The sequence below is a fragment of the Artemia sp. Qi Xiang Cuo genome, chromosome 18, assembly GCF_049724085.1.
Source record: "Artemia sp. Qi Xiang Cuo chromosome 18, ASM4972408v1, whole genome shotgun sequence".
NCBI lineage: Eukaryota > Metazoa > Arthropoda > Branchiopoda > Anostraca > Artemiidae > Artemia > Artemia sp. Qi Xiang Cuo.
In genome coordinates this window covers 38,220,704-38,247,429 of record NC_142811.1, presented here as the reverse complement: position 1 = coordinate 38,247,429, position 26,726 = coordinate 38,220,704, and the positions used below count along the sequence as shown (strand labels likewise).

Genomic DNA, 26,726 nt, shown 5'->3' with positions numbered 1-26,726 from the left:
TTTTCCAATACATATATGGAACTGTCTTTAAGAACAAATTTATACATTCATTCGTGCATAAACAAATAAATAAATAAATATAAAATTATTTCTTGTTTACAAAATAAAAAAAAAAATATTGAATATAAATTTACATTAGCGAATATGCACACTTGAACTTATATATTTTTAAGTTTCGTCCTGTAAACTCTTTTAGAACTGTCTGAAAAACTAATTTCCTTGCGTCTTCACTTTCATTCGGCATAATTGCTGAACTATTTAATCCATTCCTGATGCACTGTTGATAACAAATAGTTTTTTTGTTATTAGTTTTAGCCCGGAAAATGATCTCTCTCCTGGAGCAACGCTTATAGGAATTGTTAAAAGTATTTCACAATTTCGAAAAAAAATTGTGTTCGTTATGATGGCAGCGTGGGGATCTTTCAAACGCAGGGCCCGATTGAGCCAAGTAACTCCAATTATTCTTTATCCGGCCCTGAACTTCTTCTGAAAGTTCAAACTTGAGCCATTAGACAAAAAACAAGGCATAATTACCAAAGAATATATAGTTTGTTTTTTTACTTTAGATGAAACCTACTGACACAAACTTTATAGTTTTAACTTCTTGAAAACACTGTCGTATATTCTCTTTTGCAAGGATCTAGAAAAAACTACCCCCCCCAAAAAAAACTCAGTGATGCCGCACCCCCCCCCCCCAAAAGGACAATCCTCCCCCCTCCCCCACAAAAAAGTATGTTCTGTTCTGCCAGGACAAGAGAAAAATATCCGTAACTTCCAAAAAAGAAAGTTTTTCCTGAAAGTTTTAACTTAATCCCCAATTTGTGAGACATTGTTTACCGAACTGAATATAAAAATCATTAATTTTAATCAAATCGATTGACATCATGCACTCTCTATAATAAGATACATCTACTTGCCTTTAGGGAAAAACGAAGATGTATGTTCAGCTGTGAGCAACCAAAAACCAACTGACAGATCAGATCTTCGCTTTCTAGAAAAACTAACCACTCCATAGGATCATCATAGATTATATCATACTTTTTAGATTAGCTATATCTATGTGAATTTTATTAACACTAGATTTTAGATAAAGCAAGATGTGATGCCACATCAAATGATATAAAATCGCAATTTCAGCATATTCAACTTTCTTCCAAATTTCTAAGCCCTGTAAAGGAAAGATGAAAGATACCTTTTCTTTGTATAACTTGACAAGCTCTTTTGATCCATTGTTTGCAGTGGGGACTACTTTAACATGGGATGCCACAAGAACTGACCTTTCCTGAAAAAGATCAACATAGACCAAAATAAGGTAAACCATAGAAATATAGTAGGCTACACCCAATATGAAAATACAATTGGCTATACAACAATAATAATACCTTCTTTTGGATGCAGTTTTATAATCAAGTATTTTGTTTATAAGCATGGGCATTGATTTAGGAGAAAGGCAGGGGAGCTATTGCCCACCTTTAGATTCTGAAAAATAAGTTTTTTTGGTATCTTCATCGAAAAAAGTAAAAGAAGAAAATAATTACCCCCCCCCCTCACCACCAATATTTTGAAGATGATCCCTTTTCATATCTGAATCTTAAAGAAATTGAAAAAAAATTCTTGCCCTCCATTTTATGGATTGGTACCCCTGTTGATAAATGATGAATCAAGCAAAATATATATAAGCTAAACAGTCCGTAAACACCGAAAATACAACTAGAAATTAATTGATTACATAAGAACAACGATAAAGTAGGGAAGGGAGGAAGGAAAAAACAAGGTTACTCTAGCATCTAACATCAGAAAAACTTATCAACTAACCAAAAAAAAGACAAAACTACACCAGGGGAACAAACAACTCGGGATGAAAACACGCATCTATTGCTAAATTCAGAACAACTATACTCGATAAAAATATTAATAAAACAGCAATTTGATGAGCATGGTAAAACGATCACACACAAACCATTTTTTTACAGTTTTGCACTTAGAAATGTTTTTTTTAAGCTAATTAAGTAGGGTACTTAATAAAATATGATATACAGTGAAAGGATTGAAATATCACCTTACATGTAAGAAAAAAAGGAATCAGAATGTTGAAGACGATAAGTATATTGCTCACACACTAGATGATGATAATGATGATTAGTTTTTCTTGAATGACTATAATTTTTCATTATCTCCTTTTTGAGAATATAGGGAATTTTCTTTCTGTTTGTGCGGGAGACATGATGGGCCACTCTTTTGGAAAACCTTTGAAATAGTAAGTATAATCACTGTGAGAAGGACAACCTGTGGTGAAAGGACGCCCTTTATTACGGGCAAAGCAATTTCTTTTTTTAAGATTGTCTTATTTTTGTAGCAAATGGTGGTTTGAAGTGTGTCCAGTTCGGCCGCTATTTAATCTTTTTTAAAAAGAGTATTGGTGATGCCTAAGCTTTAAAGTATTTTTCTTGTTAAAGTTGCTGTCACTGAGAGGAGTGGAGGTAGGTTTAATTAAAATAGAAGAAAAAAAGAGACAATAAATCTAGTACATCTATTGTTGTGGAAATAGATAAACCTTTGGAACACCCATGTGAAGCTGAAGGAAAAAAAAAGATCCGATTCAAGACAGACAAATGAAGCAGCTACCAGCATGTAAAAACATGGTTTTGTCTTTAAAATAAAGACAGTATAGTTTGACATTAAGAATGATAAAATTTAGGAAATGTAATCTAATTATTAGAAAGTCTATACACTGGAGATCTTGAAAATTTATAACATCTATGAAGACAATACAACCACATTATTTTAATTGCCCCAAAGTAGATTTAACTTGTGAACCACTTACCAGTGCCCCCAAAACTACTGAAAACTTACTAAGTTTATATTGCAACGCAGAAATGAAATAAAAAAAAATATACCATTTAATTTCATGTCTAATACTATTAATACTAGCCTACCACTAACGCACCTAGCCACCTGACGCCAACGCAGCTACGCAAACTTCTCCTCCGCCCCCATCTATTTAAAGTCTAAATATTTAAACTCTCCCAATGATTCCCCCCCCCCCCAAAAAAAAATTCTTTCCTTGTGACTTCTTCCCACTCCATTCGGGGAAGACCTGCTTTATATTTAACTATAGATGGTTGGCCAATAAGGACAATCTGTCATCCTTCATCTACAGAACATTTCTTAGCCATCACAACCCTTCTCTCATTCCCTAGAAAGTGGGTATGAAGCACATGTAATGTTCAGAAAATATAGTCAGTCAGATGGGTACCCAAAAGGATCCGTAGAAAGTGTTTCTGGAAAGCACCTAACCAATCAAAACCCTACTTGACCACTCTCATCACTATTCTAAATTTGAATCGGAATCTTACCTTCCTTTTCTTCCAAACTTTTTTCAACTGTGAAACAACATCTTGAGCCTTTGCCATTCTACTTTTAACATTTTCACTGCACCCACCATTTTTACTAATAATACTACCTAAAAAAATGAAGCTATCCACTTGATCAATCTTCTTGTTACCAAACTTCACCTGATTACTTTAATCTTCTTGTGCCTTAAACTCTTGAAACCTTCCAAAAATCATTCATTTTCCAAACATTTTTATCTAGGACACTTAAGTCATCAGCAAAAACTGTTTCTAGGAGGGTTTTACTTTCCCTTTGAATCCATGCTCTGCCATGGCCTTTGTCAGGCTCCATAGGACTAATTCCATCAAAATTATCCAAATAAACAGGGATAAAACACAACTCTGCCTAATTCTTGATTCAACATGAAGCCATCTACTAACGTCTTTTCCTCCCTTAAACGCAGTTATATTATTCTTGTAAATGGCAGTAATCACTGTCGACTCAATACTTTCCATTGTGTCTGTACAACCAATAAGTTTCGAGTCATCAGCATAGAGGCTTACTTTGTTATTCAGTATTTTTCGTATCAGCCACTCAACCACATCTTCATTCACCCTCAAGATTTTGGTGGAAGAGGGGCATTATCGTAAACTGCCTAATTGCAGCATTAGGAATGTCTTTTGAGTCATCTACACAGTCGTTCTTTTTAATTTGTGTAATCAAGTGTCTGCCAGGTTTACAGACAGAGGTCTATTTCCAAAAGCGTTCTTCTTCTTCTTATATTTAACAGCAGGCGTTTTAAATTTGACTTGCTTGCTGCTGCTGTTTCCTGCTCATGCTGTTCAAATAGCATTCACGAGAGATTTCTGAGTTGATTCCATGTCTTGATATATTTTGTATAGTGATTTTTATTGCATATATTATGCTTACATAACCTCCAATACTTTATCTTTCTCGCTCTTTCTATTTCTTTGGTCATAAATGGTGGCTTTTGGGTTTTCGAGTCCATCTTACTACAGTATTTTTCTCTGAGACATCTAGCAAAAGTTTCTTCATCTATTCAACAATTTATCCACATCCTTCACAGTGATAAAGGACCAATCACACCCTGCCAACTCTTGCCTCATTAGACAGTAATCTCTATACATATGTTTGGTAAAAAATTGTTTTTTCGGCGTACAGTCTAAGGGAACATTGTATAGCAGCGTGATTACTTGCACCAAGGGCAGTAGTGGGGCTATGTATAATAGAGCTTCATAGCCACCTATTATTACAAAGTCCATCAACGAAAGGTACCATCCTGGTACCTAGTTGGAAAGTTTACAGCTTGGTAAAGTAAATAATTTTAGAATGGAAATAAACTAAGCTTGGTATAGAAAATATATAAGACATAACAAATTAAAAGAAAAATTTAAACTTAATCTATAAAATCTAAAAAATGCTTTATTGTAAACAATATAAACCCAAACTAACATATATACAATTATTACTCCATAATTTACCATAGCATATATATAGTCTAAACAATTTGAGTACTATAGAATGTGGTTACTTTGGTCCTCTGGAGTAACACTGGTACAAAACTGAAAAAAAATTATGAGTCCATATTTTTGCCTAGGCTTACTGGAAGTTCTTTTTCTTTCCACATATGTGATTGTTGTGAAGAATCTCTGACCCAGCTGACATTATTAGTTTAGTTTGTTTGTTCAAAAAAAACTTTTGAACTTTTGGATGTTCTTGATGAAGGTAACAGAGCAGCGAATGTGATATCAGGATTTCAAAAAGCTTGAATTTTGCCATTTAAACCCCAGGAAGTACTAAGCCGGTTACCAAGTTGCAAAACTGAAAAACCAAATGATGCTCTAAACAAGACAGTAGTTGAGTATTTGAAAGAGCTTCAAAAGGGCAAGAAAAGTGAAAGGGCCCCTTGACGGAAGAGAATCAATGTGCCACCTGAAAAAAGCTATAGCATAGATGATGTGATGCTCAGAGGCGACCCAAAGCTCAGTGAAGACGAAGAGGAAGAGACACACATTGAAACGACTAACCTTTGCAAATAAAGTCCAAAAGCAAGCAAATAAAACAAAGAGATTTAATGTTGAAGGTCATGATAAAAGGTCCCCTATATGTTCAATATTCAAGAAAAAGCATGCCAAACAAAGAACTGAAGAAGGGTCAGAGTCATCCAAAGATAATCATAGTTCAGACAAAGACATACACATGACATCCAAGAAAAGAAATGTGGCAAAGAAAAATCCCATAATTGATGCAAATCTAAATATTGCTGATGATCTCAAACTTCACAGTGGTACTTTCGTGTGGTTCTTATATGAAGAAGAAACACTTGCTGGAATTATCATTGACCAACAGAAAGGCACAGTAAAGATAAATCCTATGACAATGTGTGGGGTGGGGCCTTGGAAGTGGCCTAAAACGTGTTGAGTTATCAGTGAAGGATATGATTAATGTAATGAACAACCCAGTTCCAGCTCCAGGCATTTCCTCAACCAGGAGTGTATAATTCTCATTTGAAGATTTCTAGGTCAGATCAGAGCCAATTAGTGCCAAGAAGTTATTTCCTGAGCTTGAACCATGCACCTATTGAACAATCTATGTCAAAACTAATTGAGGTTTCATGTGTTTACTTTTTCATTCTTTGCAGTCAAAACAATTTTTTTAAATACAGATTTTGGACCGAACGGAGTTAACCAGAACTAGAACTATCAAATTAGACTTAAAAGAAACGAGGTCAAAAGCTACCCCACACCCCGGGATAAGATTGGTCCAAACATAGCTCAACCAAATAAAATAATAAGAAAATGAATCTGGCTGAAATTAATTATTTTGTTGGATTTTTTTTTGTTGGCATCAAATCCTGCGGTTCTTTTTGGTCTGGAATTTACTTTAGTCCCCTGGTAATTTTGCAAGACCTTATAATAATTATTAACTCATTTTTTAGGATAAAATCAAAAATCGAATTGACAGTTAAATTTCTCTAAATTGGTTTTTAAATGTTTCTATTTATTGAAAGAGATAAGGGGACCCCTTGTTCAATTTCCACATCCCCCCTACCTCCCCTTTGAATTTCCTCCATTCAAAAATCATATTCAGAATCTTCAGTTTATCAAATTTGAAAAGAATATATCTAGTCTATGACACAAGCAACTATGAACTACTGAAAGTTTGGTTGGCTTTGGCTACAACAGACTGTGTATAAATTGAATTTGAGCTTATCATCAACCAAGACTCTCAGATCTTTTCTGTAGTAACTGGTTGGAACTATCATTAGAGTCCATAAAATATTGGCTCTGAGGGTAAAATTCTCCAAAGTGTATGACATTACATTTCTGGATATTAGTAAATGTGTCTGCTCCTGCATCAAGTTCTCAGATGAGTCACGATTATTGAAGGTTATTATTTGTATGGTCAATGTTAGTTCATTGTGCAAACTTTTATTTCTTAGTGTAGGGTTCACTTTTAAACACAGAAGAGTGTAGGTCTGCTGCTTATTACTTCTCACGGCATTAAACATCTAAACTATAATAAAAATCAAAATAAACCATTATAGAAAAACAAAATCCGAACTTCTGTTTTGAAATTAGGATTTCTGGTATTATTCCCCCCAAAACTATGAAAAATATAGATTTATTCCAGCCATAATTTCCTACTTTCAGCCATATGACCTGGTGTTTAACTACCAACCTGACACTGATGTTGCAGTTTTTAGTACCATATCAAGGATGCACTAACCTGAAGTTGATAAGAAGCTTCACAGATAAGTGGCCAAATGCACAAAACACTGAACAAAAATAAAAATAAACCATGCAAAAACACTCAACAAATTTAAGTTGCTGCTTTCCGTACATCCAATCCTCTCTCTAAAAAGCAACCTAGCGCAATAATTAGGTCACGCAAGGTAGTCCTCAAAATACCAGCAAGCAGCTGTACCTCCCCTCGAAAAAAAATTATGCCTCAAAATCGCCAAACTTTGGCATCTGCTCAAAAAATGGTCCAGCCCATCACCCAACTCCCCACAGAGGGAGCAATATCCATCAAATTACAAAATTTCTTCCTATTGGCAATGCTAGGTTTGAAGATATATAACTATATACAGAAAAATGTGAACACCTTAAAACAACCATTCAAAGCAGAAGGCCAAGCTCTAGAAAACAGTGTCATACAGATGTCATCATATGCTGGAATATCCTGCAAAAGTTATGCTTTGTCAATGGAATCCTATTCAAGGGTGAGAGAATTGTCATTTCCTTGGATATTTGTCCAAAAATCCCAAAGCAGCTTCATTCATCTCAGCTGGATATTGAGAAGACCAAATGACATGCCAGAATGCCTGTCAACTGGTCCAAGATGAATAACAACATTGAAACCCTTGTTAACAACTGTCCAGTATGTCAAAAGCACAGCCACAATAAGCAAAAAGAGCCTCAAATCAGTTCAAGAATACCTATCTTACCATTGCAGCAGATAGCTTCAAACATCTTTAACAAGAATAAAGATACACACCTCATAAAAGTTAACTACAACAGCCACTTCCTTTAAGACAACAAGCTGAGAAATATGTCATCCAAGGAAGTCATTACCGAGTTGAAAATTTGCTTTACTAGACATGGTATTGCTCAGAAAATAGGCAGCACAATAGTGCTGCCTAAGTAAAGAACAATGTTGGCACAATGTATTATTTTTTTTTTCTTTAGACCAGGACAATTCCTATCAAAGAAGTTGTCATAGAACTTTGAAAAGGGCTCATTTGATTGGAAATCAGAAGGTCTAGTGCCCTTTCTAATAGCCAAAAGTGATTGCAGGGCAAATTTTAATAACCAAAATAAGTAGAGGGCCTAAAATTGTTCCCTGGGGAACTCCACAGTAAATTGGCTGGGGATCAGAATAGGCTGATTTATACTTAATTTTTTTACTTCTACCTGAAAGAAAATTTGCAACTATTCCTATCAAATATACATCAACATTAAAATTTGTCAATAGCTTGTGGATAAGGGTTCTATGGCAGATCAGGTAAATGATTTCTTTAGGTCAATTGCAATGAGGTTGATTCAGCATTCTGGTTCATCTAGATACTTTAAAATCTTATCAAGCAAACTAACTAAGTAATGGCTTGTTGAAGTTTTGGGAACATTCCTGAATTGCTGATGGTGAATTTTATGCACAATAAGTTTTCAGCCACCCATCAATGAAACTTTCATAAATCTTGCTAAAAATCAATATATATATATATATATATATATATATATATATATATATATATATATATATATATATATATATATATATATATATATATATATATATATATATATATATATACATATATATATATACATATATATATACATATATATATATATATATATATATATATATATATATATATATATATATATATATATATATATATGTATATATAGGCTGCACACCAGTAAAATCAAAGGGGGCTCCTTTTTTGGGGATAGGGGTTATGAATCCACTTTTCCAATTTTGTGGATACTGTCCTGACATTGTAATCTTGTTGAATATAAAAGTTAAAAGAGCGCTCAAAAATTCAGGAAAAGCCTTTATGGGATCAACAGGAAAATTGAGTGGTGTAATGCTGGTCCTCTTCAATTTCATCAATTTGAGGCGAACTTGGGATTCTGTGATGATTGCGAAATCCATAAGATTTGGAGATGGACGTGGAAAATCCTCCAAGTTTAGTGGTGAAAGTGACTGAACAATTGCTGCCAGGTGAGTGTTTAGGCGATCTGCAGTTTCTTTGTCCGGCTCATAATAGCCAAAATCCGATCCAGCCTGCGTTTTATCTGTCATTTGCTTTATCCTTCTGTACCACTGTCCAGGCTTAGAATCCAATAAATGAGACACTTCCTTTTGGTAGTACAACACTGCAGCCTGGCGGGTCATTTTTCTGATTTTATTCTTCAGGGTAGTAGCTTCTTTATGTTTTTTGTTCCTGAAAAGTTGCCTCATTTTCCTGCTTAATGCTTTGATTTCTTTTGTAATGTATGGACAATCTGCTGAAAAACGTTTGTTAACTTTTTCAGGAAAATAGAAATGGTACTTGCCAAGAAGTTTTTCTTGAAAAGTAGTGGCCATTTCATCAGCATTAGCTGTAGAAATTATACTGTCTCATTTTTCACTTGTGAGCCAATTACTGAAACCAAACAATCTGCTGTTTGTGATTGGCCGACTTGTAGTTGTTTCTGTAGTGTATGTGACCCAGATTTTGCTTATGGGGTGTAGCTCAAGGGTGAAGTGGTAGCTTCCTCCTATTCGGGGGCCTGGGGAGGGTTTCCTGTAGAATTGAGACATGTTATTAGCTATGCAGTCCAGAGCTGTATCACGTTTTGTTGTTGGGGAATGAACTAACTGTTTTAGACCTAATTCTGCTTCCAAAGACTCAAGTCGTAGTTCATTAGCATCACCAAGCAGGAACATAACATCTGTGGGGTATTTACCCTGTACTTAGTCAGCACTTAATTGAAGTTTTTTCCTGGCAAGCTTTTTGAGAGCTGACATCTTGTCCTGGTGAACAATAAAAAACACTAACAGCTACACCATTATAATGGTAGGGCAGGCGTCTGGGCTTTGCAAAACCCCAAAGAATCTCATCATAATCATCAAGCACAGGTACCTCTATCTGAAAAGCAGGAATTTTCTTATTAATATAAATTGCAAGACCTCCTCCCTTTTTTCCAAGCCAAAGGTCATCTGGCCGTAACTTTATCATTTTATTATAACTGGATAAACTGAGTAGATCCGGATTTTGCCTATGAACCTTTGTTACTGCTACTATTGAGGCTCCAATTACTCGAGCTAAATTCTCTAGCTCAATAATCTTATCCGTATTTAAACTTTCCGCATTACTATACAAAAAAACTAGGGAGAGCAAAAATGTTAGAAGATTTTTCTTTGACCTTGGTTTTCCCCTTAGTCCTTGTGCAGACAGTTTCCTGGTGTTCTAACAATTCTGCAAGATCAATTTCTTCTAATGGCGAAAACCTGTTACTAAGTGGGATGGTGTGGCTTATATTCAAAATGCAGGAGGCTGATATTTTAAGAAGGAAAGACCTAGGGATTGGGGAGAGTAGGTGGGGAGGGAGGACGGGGGAAAGCTCCAAGAGGAACCAGAGAGATATGCTGAGCCCATCTGACCCATGGTGACCGCAAAGAAGGGATCCAGTAACATGATGTCAATATTGATAAAGGTTGTTGTGGATGTGATTGGGGGGAGGGGAACTGAAAAGGCGAGTTTCTTTGGTTCAGCTGTTGGCCCCCTTGTCTTGACAAGTTTTTTGAAAGTACAAATTATGTTCTGGCTTTTGTGTCTGCTTGTTTTGAGTTTGACTCTTTTATTTATTTTAATTTCTATTTGTTCTGGGTTTCATTTATTTGTTGATACTGATTTATGGTACTTGTATACTAGGTAGATTATTTGATTCTATTTTCTTTTCTTTTTTGTTTAATGGAGTCCTTTAATTTTTTTTGAAAAACTTATTCTGTGGGAAATTTTTTTTTTTAATTAATCACACTCAATAACCATCCTCTGAATTCAAACATTTCATAGAAGACTGGGGCATAATCCATAAAACTTTTCATCCCATATATGCCTAATCAAATGGACTTAAAAAGCTGTCCAAACATGCAAGGATAAACTCACAAAAACAATAGCAACTGGAGACAATACATAGTTACAACTCCTTGAACTTGAATACCAAAATACCCTTCTGAGGTATTGATGAGCTTATGAGCTGTCATCTTCACTCAATCTCTTGTAAAGGAAAACAACTACAGAAGCAGATTGTTCCCATTACAAATATATACAGAAGAGAAAACAGGATCAAGCAAGTTAAATTTGAAAAACATGATAAGCCTCACAACCAACTCCACATAGGCAATAAAGTTGTCTACCAGTAAGAATTGAATGACCATTGAAACAAAGCCAAGGCACTAACATAAACAGGACACCTTAGATACCTCCAGTTAGTACCTGAATCTGGGATGAGTTTAGAGAGAGATAGGAAAGACATCTCTGACCCCCTACCCACAACACCAAAAATTCAAGAGACAGACCCCTAAACATGACACATACTATCTAATCATATGAAAGAAATCCCATGACTATATCTCCTAGCAATCCCTCTTCTAATGATCAAGCCCCTTCTAATGTCATCAACAGCCCACAGATGCCTGATGAAAATACTCCACCAGAAAGTTCATTGACCACAACAGAATAGATAAGGCTAATAATGCCAACAAAAAATTGAAACTTCAATGAAAGGTAAGGAAATAGTGTATATAGTAACTTAGAAGTATGAGCAGTGAGTCTACATGATCTGGTTATGGTCCAAGAATTGTATAAGTAACTGGCTCATGAGTATTTTGTAGCTTGAGTTTGTGGAGAAGCAAGTCTAGCACTTTTTGATAGATGTGCTAAGGAATAGCCTAGGATATTTATATTAATCAGATTATCATATTCACTTCCAGTACTAACCTATTCACATTTTTAGTCATTTAAAATAGTATTTTCATCTAATATTCAATCAGGCTAAATTATCTTCTAGTCTACCCAGTAGATACCCATTATAGAATCAATCAAACCATGAAAACTACAGCAAAGGAATATATTATTAAGACTATATATGAGTCCATCAGGTGGGGGGGGGGGGAGGATTAGGGTGTAAAGTTAGGGTAACAGCTAGCCTTTTATGTAGGAAAGGGTCACAAAATGTATAATGGTGCTAGAGCCTACTTTCAGGTAAAGTTCTACCAAATCATATTATTGAGTTAGGACTAAAGTGAATACACCATTTGATGCCTTTTTTTATGCTTATTATAAATATAATAAGCATTTCTATTGGAAATGAACTTTAGCCCCCCCCCCTCTATATGCCAATTCAGGGTTGGGTTAGGTTAGGCCTAGGTTAGGTATAGCCTATGTAGAGGGGGGGGCTCAAATTCATTACCACTATAAATGCTTATTATATTTGTAATCAGCATAAAAAAAAGGCATCAAATGGTGTATTCACTTTAGTCCTAACTCAATAATATGATTTCGTAGAACTGTACCTACTTTCATTTTATTAAGATATTTCCTTCTGAATTGCTGCTAGCATATGCTATATTTGTAGATGGTATAGGCTAACAACTGCAGTTACTAGCCTACTATGAAGGTATATCTAGCCTCATGAATTTAACCCATTTCCAAAGCACGCCAAAAATAAATTTTTAAAAAAGAACCTACCTTCTTACACATTAAAAAGCATTTTACATCAACAGACCAAAAACAAAATAGCGAGATTATGATCTGAAGTATTCCAACAGTGAAAGATCCAATGAGCCCAATTTCATCATCAATGGCTCCACAAATTAGCCAAAAGTAAAAAAAAAAACCATAGGCCATTGCGAACGTCCATAAATGTAGCTGATTACTAACAGGTTTAAGAGTGTACAATGATACAGATTTCACTAAATAGTCCATTTTCTTAAGCTGATTTCACTTGCAATATAGGAATCATTCAAATAATTTGCCAGTAGGAGCAGGAGCTGCGTTTTCAAGTAGCCTTGTTTTCAGGCACCGGGTTCGAACACGGGTTGCTATCGAGTTCTGTATAATGCGTTTTTAGGGTTGCGGGTTCAACACGAATCCGCTCCTAAGCGTATTCATCTGCCGGGTTCTCCCCGTGTTTGAACCCGGGTTCGTTTAATCTGGAACCCGCAGAAATACCAGGTTCAAACACGAGTTTTGCTTTCATGGGCGATAAATTCAAAAATGGCTAACCATCCAGAATTTACAGCCCGCGATGTTTGCTCATTGGGGTGCCTTGTTCAAGTAACAAAGAATTATCAAAACTATGAGATATTCTTGGCACATGGTAAAACTTCAAGCAATTGGGTTATTATGGGATCTTTTGGCACTGCAGTTTGAGGCAATCCAAGCCTGAAGGGAGCCTAGGTCCTGGGTAGAGTAAAGCTGCAGATTAGTTCTCCATGATAAAAACAGCTTATTTATTACAGTAAAGGTGCAGTTTAGTTTCCCCTGTAGTATAAGTTGCAGAGGCCCTACCAATAGGACTGGGATATATAGTAAGATGTACCTTGTTTACAATCTGCTTCTAATGGACAGTATCTATGCAACTTTACAGGTCAATTGACTAAATAATACAAGTTAGAAATAAGTTGTTTTAATGATGAGGATCTAAATTCCATCTTCACCATTTCTTGCTGTATATTATTTAGTCAATTAGGTTATAAATTTTCACAGTTACTCTGTCAGTAAAATTCTAGTTTAGCTGCTTTTGTCTATCTTGGAAAGGGGTTAGGTTATGAGAATGAAACTTTCATGGATGGGTCTACATGCTAAAGTGTGTCCCAGGAAGGTATTTTGAAGTACCTACCTCCACTCCTTCTCCCTCTTGGGGGTATTCTGACAAAACAAGATAACAAATTTAAATTTTGACAAAACAACATTTTACCTTGATTTTCACTTATCAGTTTCCTTTTCTCTGGTTTTAGTTCTGAACTACAATCCCTGTTATTTGAGTAGAATTTTAAGTCATATCAATGTTTTTTTTTCAAAATTTAGGAAATGTATTTGCATATCTTTAAAACCTCATAAATTGGGATTGAGCAAAGTTGTGAAGCTGAAAACGATTTTGTTGTACTTCATTTAAGCACAAGATTTATTTCGCAAGGTTGGAATTTTATAACACACAGATTTTTAAAGGTCACCAAAGGTCAGGACCCTTTAGAGGGAGAAGGAGTGGAGGTAGGTACTTCAAAATACCTTCCCAGGGTATACTTTAGCCTGTAGACCCATCCCCAAAAGTTTCATTTGCCGAATCTAACCCCTTCCCATAATAGCCAAAAGTAGCTAAAGTAGAATTTTACCCTTACTGTTTAATAGAAGCAAGGCATAGGCTAAACAAATCACTTCTTACTGTATATCCTGCTTCTATTGGCAGGTCATCTGCACTCTAAAGTTAAAGGGGAATTTATCCGCACCTTTGATCTATCTAGTACTAGATCATCTTGGGTTGCAAGGTTGGCTGACTTTAAATATAGGTCCATAATGAAACAGTAAGGAAATAAACACACTAATAAATATAGAATTTAATGCTGTATCCAGATATAACAGTAATTTTTGTAAAGGTGCAGTTTAGTTTCCCCTGATAAAAACAACTTATTTCTAATTGTATATTATTCTCTCAATTAGGCTATAAAATTGCACAGATACTGTCCATTAAAAGCAGCTTGCAAACAACTCACATCTTACTGTATATCCCAGTCCTATTGGTGCCCTACACTGCAGGAGGAACTAATCTGCATGTTTACCATAATTTCCTCTGGACATTTTACCTCCTACATTCTATAAATCAAGCTTTTAGGGTAGACAAAGGGATTTGAGGGTGGGCTGCAGCATTATAGATAGGTTTGTCTAGACCCCAAAAACCTAAGTGAGCTGAAAACTAAACCAAGATTAGATTTTTTAAATTCCAGACTAGTCTATGGAATTTCCAAAATTTTCTAAACTTCTAAAATTAATTTACAGATGAAACGATTTTATATTCAGATAGAGGATTGAATTCCTAATTGAATTGTATATTTGTGTCTTAACTTCTGTCTAGCAGTATTTTGGGCTCTAAAACAGTAGCGAATTTAAAGGAAGTCATAAAACCTCAAAAAGCTTAAATCGAAATAAATTCAAATAAATTGCTTCCAAATAAAATAGATGGTCTCATTTGAGAGTTTCTTTTTTCGAGGACATGCTTTGCCTTCCCCATAGAACCAGTTGCTTTATTTAAAGCATTCAGACTTTCCTTGAATAATGTTATAAACTTATTGTGGCTGACATATTTATAAAGAAATATCTAGGAGATATTGTAATTTGTAAATTTATACAGTCTCCCATCTGCACTCAACTTCTTAAAGAGGAAAAATATACACAAGGTCTCACCAAAGGATAGGCATACAAATTAGAGAATTGACTACTTCATTAAAACTTCATGTCTCCTTTGGTTTCCAGTCAAACAGGCTTAAAGACAAAAGATAACCCCATGGTTAAGAGACAAAATTTGGCAAGTCCAGCTGAAATAACTGTAGTTCTTCTTCTTACCTTCAGGAGGAGACAGCAATTAGTCTGAAATGGGAACTGTCTGCTTTAAAGGATCAAATCATTGAACCTTACCACTGGCACAAATTCATATTAAATTATCTTTATTTTTCATCTTTATTATGGCAATTGAAAGAGTTGTAAATGCATTCTTCAGCAAAGAGTTGGAGTTTCTAAATTTTATTTCTAAAATTCAGCATGAAAAGCCATCATGCTCTTTACAGCTTAGCCTTTTATTAAGTCCCATGTTACCTCAGGCTACCCTTCCTTTCAGTTCAAAATTTCTCCTCGTAAGCTCTGTTGTCATATGAAGTGGTTTTAAATTGTTACAATGGCATATTTTTTCCAGGAACTTCCATTATATACCAGATATACAGGGACATCCTGCCACCTCAGTATTCCTATAAAAAAGGACAAAGTATGCGAGCGATTACATTGAGTGTTGAGAAGGAAAGTGAAGGTAAATAAAACCTATATGGATTAATCTTGAGCAAATGTAAACCCAGCCCAGCTCAACACTTGTTTAGAATGAATTTGAACTCTATTTTGTGTTAATACAAGCATATGCATTTTTTTCCATTTTATTCTAAAAGAATGCTATGGTTGGACACAGACAGAAGGCTCTCCTCCGAAAGTCTGAAGCAGCACCCTTTTCAGTTTTACCCTTTAACCCCTTAACTCACCAGTTTTTCATTAACATGTGACCTCTTGGCTAAACTATAAACCCTATTTATATGATCACCTATTTATCTAGCATATTTAGGGAATAAAAATAGATATGGAAATATTGAAATTACCAACTTGAAAAATCATATAGTCAATAGTTACGACTTAGTCTTTCCAAGATCCAGTTAATCCGTCTCTATCTTATACGGGTTATGCACACTCAATTTAGAGTGGATCATATTCTATAAACAAACTCGTTTATTTATATCTTAAGCTAGAATCATATTCACACAAAAAGAGCTTGGCAATTGCAAGATCAAGGGACGTGGCCAAGGCAAGGGGTCTGGAATCTCGGTCAGGACCAGTTGCAGCTCCTCTCTTCTCGATCTCTCCCTGTTGTTTTTTTCTTTTCTTATTTCTTTTTTATAACGGATCTTCCCCCCCCCCCCAAAGAAATAGCTTCAATATCCTTACTTTTCCTTTTCATTGAAGAAATAATTTATAATTTTATTTTGCAGTTGGCTCATCGAATGTAAGCCATGTAATGGACATGCAGCCAGGACCTTCAACTCTGTCACCTAGAATCAGCATTTGTCAAACAACAACCTCTGGGGGAGTTTCTGGGTCTACTTTGTCAGGTATTTTTGATATTTAACCAGAAGTTCCCTTCTGATCACCACAACCCCATGTTTTGAAGCAGATTTTAATGAATCAACAAATAAATTTAAATTAAGTAAACCTGTCACAATCAAACTCAAGACTGATAAAAGCAAAAGAGACTGCAAAATACAAAATTCAAGAAAATACGAATTAAAGAAAAATGTTCAGATAATAGTTGTGTTTTTTAATCCTTTTTATGGTTAAATGAGTACTGTAAAAAAACAATCTTCTTGCCAGTTTGGCGCCCCTTCCTTCCTGAAACCGTCCTTTCAATCTACAAGTGATCAAAATGTCTTAAATTATGATACAATAACCAAGAGAAATAAATCAATACCAAAGGAATTCTAAATTGCAAGCTTACGAGTTAATGGACCTACTTGCAGTTTGTCTCCTAGGTTAGGTCCTTGTTGATAAAGTTTAGAAGCCATAAGAAATTGGCCTGATTTGTCGATTTAGAAAAAGAGATATTGAGCAAAAAAACTTCAGATAATCCCATATTATTTGACAATACCAGTTTTTGAGTGATTTGCTTAGGAAAAAAAATTGGTTAAAATATATATCCAGCAAATATCTTCCGAAGCTCCAGAGAGACACAGACTATCCAGTATGTGTGCCATAGGTGCAATGTGTTGCCTTATTCGGAACGTTTTTCCAGCTATCAATGCAATAGGCGTAGTATGTGTAAAGGACAAATAAACGCAATCAGGCTTAAATCTATAGTTTATAAACAATTGTGGTTGCATTCAAATCCAAAAGATCTGAGTTCAAATTAACTTCTTAATTAGCGATTTCTGCTATCATTGTCTTTATATGCCTGGTCTTGGAAAACCGGTTCTCATGAACAGTGGATCACAAGCAGCCACCAACAATGTGCTGACAGTATCAACAGCTAATAGAAAAAGCGTGGTCTTGGATGCACTATGGACGCGGAGATACCTATGGAGGCTCAGAATCATGAAAACTACTAAATGTAAGAAAAAACCCCTTAGCGGATATGGATTGAAACTTTCACTCTTAAATGGTGCTAGTGACACTTTTTTTTGCATTCCTTTATCCTTTAAGTATGTTTTTCAAGACTGCTTCAACTCAAATATTCAATCATTTTGTTTTCTTTTCAGCTTCCAGTGCAAGAGAAGAAATCTGGATTATGTAAAAAAAAAAACAAGGGGAAGTGCTTTGCAGACGAAAATACAGCTACATTAATGCTGATCGATCTTATTGGAAAATTAAAAGAAGGAATCCAGTCCAAAAGTTTACGCAAAGATATTCAATATAAACACATTGCTGAGAAACTTGTGGAGGCTGGATTCAATCTTGGCGCTGTTCCTGCAGAAAAATGTAAGAATAAGTGGAATAACTTGAAAAAGAATGTGAAAACTTTTTTAGACAATGCCAAAAAAACCGGAGCGGCTCCAATGGATAAACTACAGTTCTATGAGGAGGTGATGGCAGTTATCTACGATGATTCGTCCATCACCCTGAGTAACATTGTTGACACGTCCAAAGACGAAACTATTGAAAGAGAAGGGCCAACCATTGTCCTGGAAACAGTCTCAGAAGATGACAAAGAAAATCATAGAAAGAAGGCTACGAGCCCTATTACACCTCCGCCAGCAAAAGGACATCAAAGGCAAACCATAGTTGAGACGTTGAAGCGGTTAGATGAATTAAAAAAAAACAAAGAAGAAAATAAAAAATAGGATAGCGAGTTCCGTCAGGTCCTGCTGGACCAATTAAAAAAAGACTATAATGTCCGTGAGAGGGCTTTGACCCAGCAGAAAGAGGCGTCTGATCGCTTCCTTTCTTTAATGGAAGCCCTTGCCAATAAAAATGAGCTGCCCAAAAAGAAGAAGGGCAAAAAAAGGAAAGGCAATAGTAGCTCAGACAGTGATTGAGTTCCATTTAGTGACATATAGTTTCAAGTAGTTTATCCAGTTAGTTCACATTATATTATATATATTTATACAAGATATACCTATTTCTTCATAATACTGTATGAATAAATCGCTAGTAGCGGAACGTCAAAAAAAGCACAGAGAAAACACTGAATGTTTTTTTTAAGTCTGCAAGTTGAAACAATCTACAAAATATGGCACAAAGAGGGAAAAAATGGGTCGGTAAAGTTAAGCTTAGTTGCCATAATCTTTAGGCCATTTTCCTCAAGTTCGTTTCTATTCTTAAATGCTTAAAAATCTTGAGCCTTTTTTGGGGGGTAGGTGGAAGGCTCTGAGGGAACATGAACTATGGCGCTAACTCCTCTCCAGACAAAATATAGAGCTCTCAGGAGAAATCTCAGTTTCCCCAGCCTCTTGAAAAGAAGAAAGACCTGAGTCCCTAATTTCAGATTTTAGGAGAAGATATACAACATTATTTAATGGGTTCTAACAGCAAAAAAAAACTAGCTTTGAATGAGTGACTATTCAAGATAATAAGATACGTTTTGATGGCAGGTAAAAGCAGTGGCGTTGATTACATTTCTTGCAAAATGTGATTACAAAACACATAATAAACAATTAATAAAATAACTCAGATAATCAAAGAATTAAAGCTCTTAAAAAAAGTTCATAAACTAGAAGATATGGCTTTCCGTCTTGCAATTACCTCAGTTGAAGCTGGTGACCTGCCACTGCTACTTTGATAAGTTTCTGAGGATGAGTCTTGGGATGGCATACTGTCGTTTTCTTCATACCACTCCTGGATTAGGTCCCCATTGGACATACAAATATTGTGTAGAACGCAACAGGCAGTTATAACATAGGAGGCAAAGTCAATGTTGCAATCAAGCATATGGAGTCTTCTGAATCTACCCTTCAAGAGCCCAAATGTATTTTCAATTACTACTCGAGTTTTAGAAAGCTTCTTGTTATATCTCTTTTCACAATTGGTTAAAGCACCAAAATCTTTGTGGGGGACCATAAGCCATGGCAGCAATGGGTAGGCGGAATCACCAACTAAATGGTATTGTCCATTGTGGAAAATACAACTCTGGTCACTTGTGGCCTTACTAAATATTCCACTGTTCCGAATAACCCTAGCATCATGCATTGACCCAGGATAGCCAGCTGAAATGTCAGTAAAAATCTTTTGAGCAGTGCAAATTCTTTGCAGAATCACTGAATGCTGGCACTTCCGGTTGCGATATGCAACTTGCTGATCTGCTGGGCATATGATGGGGATATGGCAACCATCAATTGAGCCATTGGTATTTGGGAAACCAGAGATTTTCTTAAATTCAGTAGCAATGTCTTGGTAAATACTTGGGTCAGTGGGGAACACTATAAACTATTTAGACAGCTTGGTTAAAATCAAACAGCATTTTCTAACACATGAAAAAACACTAGACTTTGCTACACCAAAGCGGTCACCAATGTCTCTCATTGAAATACTATTTGATAAGTACCACAGGGTAATCTGCATTGCTTTTACACGCTTTATTGGCTTGTTATAATCACTTCCAGAGCCACCATGGTACTCATGTGGAAAATATTCTTTAGTAATTTCATGTTCCTGTTGTAGCAGGTTGCAAACAACATCAAAGGTTGTTTTATTCAGCCTAAAATGTTCTCGGAATCTCTCATTACTGAGTGATTCCACAGTCACTTCTGAAAAACCCTGTACTTTGGGATGCTGGGTCCTTCCATTCTCTTCAAGAATTGCCTCTAAAGCTGCTTGATGCACATTTAAGCCACTTGAATTGCTTAGGAATGGAAGAGGGTTTATTGGGTGAATAATTTCCTCTATGCTCCAAATTGTAGAAAAGCCTTCATAAAGAAGGTGAAATTCCATTTTGATGTTATAGATGCCTAGAAAATAAAGATGAAACAGTTTAATAAGGCTTATTCTATTTCGTTACTTAAATTTGAAAAAAGCAATGTTTTGATTATTGAAATAGTGAGTCTTTGCCTGCTGGATTTTAAGAATCTGGGCTTCCCAATTCTGGCAATTTGGATTCTGATGGGTATTGTATCAACTCACTACTACTTAAGTGAGTCTTCACTTCCTGGGTTCTCTGTAATCTGAGCTTCCAGAATCTGAGAAATTCAAACCAGATTTCAAAAAAGTCAACAAGGTGAAGACTCACTTTAAGTTAAAACTAAAGCTTATTAACGTGTCACTCCCCCAACCACAGACTTTTAACATGCATGTTCAGTTAATACTCAACCATTTGCCCATTGTGCTGGAGCACACATTCCTACAAAAGATAAACCCTGCATTGTCCCCCCCCCCTAGATGTACTAACTAAAAAAAAATACCTATGTTTAAAGCTTGGGTTGTCTTGTTATACAGGAGAGACTAAAAAAGGACCTGTATCCACATCTAAGACTTTTCAGCTTTCTGTGATATCATACAATGTTAACAGAACTAAGGACATTTAAATTAACAGAATTAAGGACATTAAAAACACTTAAATTTATTGAAGGTAGGAAACATATAACTCCTGTCTTTCTAAGGAAAATGAATAGACATAAGTAGGTCTTATTGCACTAAAGCCCTGGTGTCATGGCAATTCAAAAAAAAACAGAAAACAAAATCAACTTTAAAATACTTGACATTACTTAAGTATAAAAGAAACAAAGAAAAACAAAACAAAAATTTTTCTTCTGTGCTCAATTGCCAACCTGAGCAATTGTCCTAAATTTTTAAATCTTGCAAAGTATTCATCCCTCACTACATTCACCATCTCTCATGTCCATACATCCACAATTCAGGCAATAAGAAGGACCATCTTAATTGCATTTCTTCATATCTGCTTTCATTTAATGGATTTTAAAGAAGGTTTCTGTTGCTAAGTCATTAGGCCTACTTAAATATTTTCTTACACCTTTTTGAACAATCTTAAGTTGTTAAAATAGGTAAGATTTTCAGAATTTTTAGTGATCACAATATATTTCTATCATTGTTAAGTGCATTAGAAAGGACAACCACTGGTAAAGATCCCACAAAATATTTTATGGTGATTAAAAATTGTTTATTGCTTAAAAAGTTGGCAAAACAGGAGAAAGTGCTTCTCAATAGTTAATAACTTTGAAATCTCTTCTTAAACACAGCAAAATGCATTTGTTTTAAATGCAAAGTCAGCATGGCCTGAAAATCTACTTAATACTAATCACGCTTTGAGACTTGATTGGCTGATTGTCTAAATGCTTTTAAAAATTACTGAAGATCAAATATTGTATACGAACTCTAGTCCAATGTGTAAGTTAGTATAGTAGCACTAGATTTTCAAGGTTCAAACTGGCAGTACTGATCTTTATTTTGTGATCCTTTAGCCAAGAAGTGAAGCAGGAAGCTAGGGGCCAGCCATCCCACGCTTTGGCATGCCTTTTTTCCTTATCTTCCCAGATTTTTCCAGATACCCATTTAAAGCTTGGCCAACTCTGGATGAGCTTACAGAGTCACATCACTGATCCCTATCCCAAACAAAATAAACTAGCAGTGCCAGGAATTAAACCTGTGCCCCTTGGACAGAAGATTCCCAGCCCAGACTGTCAACCACTTTGCCAGGACCACCAATGTGACCAGAGAACAACATTTATTTGAAAAAAGAAAATATTGAAAACAAAACAACTCAAGTCACAGTTGCTGCCATTTTCACTACTGTCCCATAAACAATATATTTTATTTAGACAAATTATTTTAAGACAGGTATCAACAAAACTCCATCAGGGATTGTATTTGCTTAAGATACAACCAGCACTGTGAATGCTTAGTTTTGTGATATTCTAGTCTTGAAATAACAAAAAAAGAAAATTTATATTTTCTATTTGTTTTCCACCAGCTTATTTGAGCAAAGTCATTTGTGACAGCAATATGTCTATGGTTGGCTTAGAATCTCACTAAAATGCCTTAAAACATAAGAAATTAAAAAAAAATTATACTGATCATCAAAAAGAATATCAACATGGCTGGTACTTGTTTATAATCCAGGAAAAAAACAAGCTAGGATTGTATTGCAAAGATCAGATAACCATTACCTGGTACTTATATGAGATACTGTATAAACTAAGGGTTTCTCACTCTGGTAAGTATGTTTGAACTTTAGTTTTTTGGGGTTTAGCAGGAATAAAAGGTACCTAGGTCTGTTTTTGCTGTCCTTAGTATGTTGATAGTAACAGTACAGTAACAGTGAGATTTCATTCTCACTGTTCTAGTTACTTTAACAGTAACAGTACACTAACAGTAACAGTAAAATTTCGTTTTTGCTGCCCTTGATTCTTAAATATTGACAGTACATTTTAGTAACAGTGAGATTTGGTTCTCACTGTCCTTATTACTTTAAAAGTAACAGTACACTAACAGTAAAATTTTGTTTTTGCTGCCCTTGATTCTTTAATAGTGACAGTACATTTTAGTAACAGTGAGATTTGGTTCTCACTGTCCTTATTACTTTAAAAGTAACAGTACACTAACAGTAAGATTTTGTTTTTGCTGTTTTTGGTACTTTAATAGTAGCAGTACATTTCAGTAACAGTGAGATTTTGTTCTCACTGTCCTTGTCACTTTAACAGTAACAGTAAGATTTCATCTTGCTGTCCTTGGTACTTTAATTGTAACACTACATTTCAGTAACAGTGAGATTTTGTTCTCACTGTCATTATTACTTTAGCAATAACAGTAAGATTTTGTTTTTGCTGCCTTGGTACTTTAATAGTAACAGTACATATCAGTAGCAGTAGGCTAAAGTAACAGTGAGATTTCATTCTCACTGTCCTTGTTAATTTAACAGTAACAGTAAGATTTTGTTTTTGCTGTCCTTGGTATATAATAAAAAAATATAAAACTTGAATAAAATTCTCAAATTTGGAAAACCCTTTTTCCAATGGAGGGGGAGGGGTGTAAACGCTGGTCACCCTCTTATTGTGCCTGTTTGAGTGCCACCTAAGTGTTAGCAAAACACATCATTCTGTGACAACTCTATGAGAAGTGTTAAGCCTACTTCTCATTTTGTGTTTATATTAAGCAACAGTTAGTTTTTATAATTAAATCTACTTAATCAGTTTAGGCAGTCAAGAGACAAACAGTTGCCTCAATTAATTTTTGAAATAGCCTACATTGATTACCTAATAACAATCTCAAGAATCACAAATCAACAAATATATGTACAGTTTTTTTTATCAAACTCCTAAGATTCTATGAGGATATATGGCCTACTGTCTAATCCTTTCAATCATTTGAAATCAAATTAAAATTTTAAAATATTCCTTGTAACCATGCAATTTTATTTTCAAAATCTCCGCTTTATTCCTCGGCATTAAGCGTTTTCAGCTGCGAAATTTCAACCCTGTGTTTTCCTCAAGAACCCGCTTTGTGAAAACACTTGATGCACTACACGAGAACAACCCGTGTTCGAACCCGCTGAGCCTGAAAACGAGGCTAAGGAAACAGATGGGTTTCAAGGTCGCGAATAATCACCAAGTCTGGGTTCATATGTCATCAGAAGAAGCATACTTCACTAGATTTTTTGACATAGTTACCAAGTGTTTTGAAACTCTTATTATACCTCTCAACTAATTCGAAAGTAAAGTCTTTATAAGAACTTGCCGCCAGCTCCAAGAACCAAGACTTCACTGCTGTTTTTACGTCGTCGTCACCTTTTTAACGGTTGTCACTGAGGTGGCAGCCGGTTGAACTGGAGACGAAAGATGAGTTTTCCATATTACGCCCAAACCTAGGCAACAGAACATGGGACGGTAACGTACACACTCCCCTGGAAATTTGAAGGGCGAACTTCCTCTCTCTCCAAGCGCAAAATCATGGCGTCGGTGTTTGGGAATAGGCATGGTTTTTTTGGTCGATTTAATGCAAAGGAGGAACCACTGTCAATGCAGAAGCATAAAATAAAACTGGGTATGCTGACAAATGAAGTTTTCCTTCTTCATGACAATGCAAGACCTCACACTTCGGGTCAGACCCGTGATTTATTTGATAGTTTTGGTTTGGAAGTTTTAGTTAAACCACAATGCAGTCCTGATCTTGCGCTGAATGATTGTCATCCGTTTCTCCTCCTCAAGTCACACAATGATGACGACGACGCAAAAACAGAAGTGAGTTCCTGGTTAGCAGAACAGGCGGCAATTTTTTATACAGAGATTACTTTAAAATAAATTGAAATGTATGATAAGTGTTACAACAAACTCGGCAACTATGCTGCTAAATAGAGTAAAGTATGTACTTTTGGATTTTTTTTAAATAGTCCTTCGTTGTGTACTTATGATCAAACAGATCTTAATAAAAAAACACACCTCGCATGTATAAAGCCCTGTCTTCATTAAGGTTTTTTCAGGCAAAGTCAGCCATCTAAAAAAGCTTTTGTTCGTCGGAAAACAGGCTTTTATAAAAAAAAACACTTCAAATGTGGCTGATTTGCTTTTTTGAGTCTTAAAAATGTCACTGGATGCTGGTCTGCTTTAAAAAAGCAAAAAAGGATGGGTACTATACGGAACACACCCGAGAAGTAAAGCTAGGTCAAGTCAGAAGGCCATCTTGGTGCCTACATCTTTATTAGTTTCAACTTTTTAGTATACTACAATGTTAAAGCATATTTTATTTTGACAACACTGCTCAAATGTTACTAGTGTATTATACAGAACGCAGTCGAGAAGTAAAGCTAGGTCAAGTCACACGGTCATCTTGACATCGTTATCCATTTCCATACATTGATGCCAACGATGTTATTCCAAATTTATAATAAATTGCCTAAGAGTTACCACCCCCCTTCGGGCTTACCTTAACTGGTAAGCAGTTTAACCCTTTTTACTACTTTCATACAATCCAATTAAAATAATCGTTTCCGTAGATTGACACCAATGATGTTATTCCAAATTTACATTAAATTGCAAAAGAGTTAGCACCCCCTTCGGACTTACCAGGGACTTACTTGGTAAAAACGACGTCGTTTTTTTTTTAAAACCAAGGACTTCCTTGGTTTTACCCCAGTTTCTGATTTGACTGGGCAAGGTCTGGCTTCGTCAATCCTGCGATTCCTCGAAAGCCTTGGTCTTAATCAGAACAAGATGGTTGGTCAGGGATATGACGGTGCAGCAGAGATGAGTGGGCATCTTAGGGGTGTCCAGGCTGTTATACCTGAAAAGTATCCGAAGGTGCTTTACGTTCATTGTAGTGCGCTCAGTCTCAGCTTGGTCATCTATTCTGTAGGCTCTATTCTGGCGTTTAAACATTTCTTCAGTGTCTTGTCACAAGTCTGCAGTTTTTACCATACTTTCCCACTCAGGACACAGAATTGAGAAGATAAGATCAACGAAATACTACCGGATTTGAGGGAACATACTTTAACCGGACTTTGCAAAACAAGATGGGTGGAGCACCACGATTCAGTCGTGCGTTTTCTTGAGCTGTACTGACCAATCCTGCGATCTCTGGAAGCTCTTTAAGAGAACGGAAATGCAGAAACTTCTCCAAAAGCGGCGCAGTTGCTGGACACGATGAACCAGTCACAATTTTTTGTGTGTCTCCATGTGGTCAAAGAGCTTTTCTGGGTTACGCTTCCACTGTGCAAGACTCTTCAGTCAGTTAACTGTGATTTGGTAGCTGCATGCAAGCACGTGGAAACTGTCCTTTCAAAAACAAAGGAAATGCGAGGAAATACTGCTACTGCTTTCACGTCTATTTTCGACGAAGCTGAGCGTTTTGCCAGCGACTTAGGACTGGAGATGACTCGTCCAAGGACGAGAGGTAGCCGGAGTATGCATGCACACGATCCAGACCTTCTCAACCACTATAGAACCTCGCTCTTTATTCCTTTCATGGACCACTTCACTTTCGAGGTTAAACAACGATTTGTGCTTCACCAGAAACTGCTGTCAAATATCAGCGTCCTTTCTCCTGCCAAAATTTTTTCTGTCAATCTGAAGGCATTAAACCTGGAGTCATTGGTTGAATTGTATGGCGATATTCTTCCCGAACCAGACTG

At 35.8% G+C, this 26,726-nt stretch overlaps 1 protein-coding gene across 2 annotated transcripts in view; it reads right to left on the bottom strand.

Annotated features, from left to right (window-relative positions):
* LOC148941471 (endoplasmic reticulum transmembrane helix translocase) overlaps positions 1–12,874 on the bottom strand; it is a 96,373-nt gene extending 83,499 nt beyond the window's left edge. For both annotated transcript variants that reach the window (XM_089104085.1, XM_089104086.1), the window contains exons 1-2: positions 12,602–12,874; positions 1,193–1,282 (exon numbers count right to left, since the gene is read on the bottom strand). In XM_089104085.1, coding sequence (XP_088960211.1) covers positions 1,193–1,282; positions 12,602–12,838 — 327 coding nt within the window. In that variant the 5' untranslated portion in view covers positions 12,839–12,874. The remainder of the gene's footprint in view (positions 1–1,192; positions 1,283–12,601) is intronic.
* Between the last annotated feature and the right edge of the window lie 13,852 nt (positions 12,875–26,726).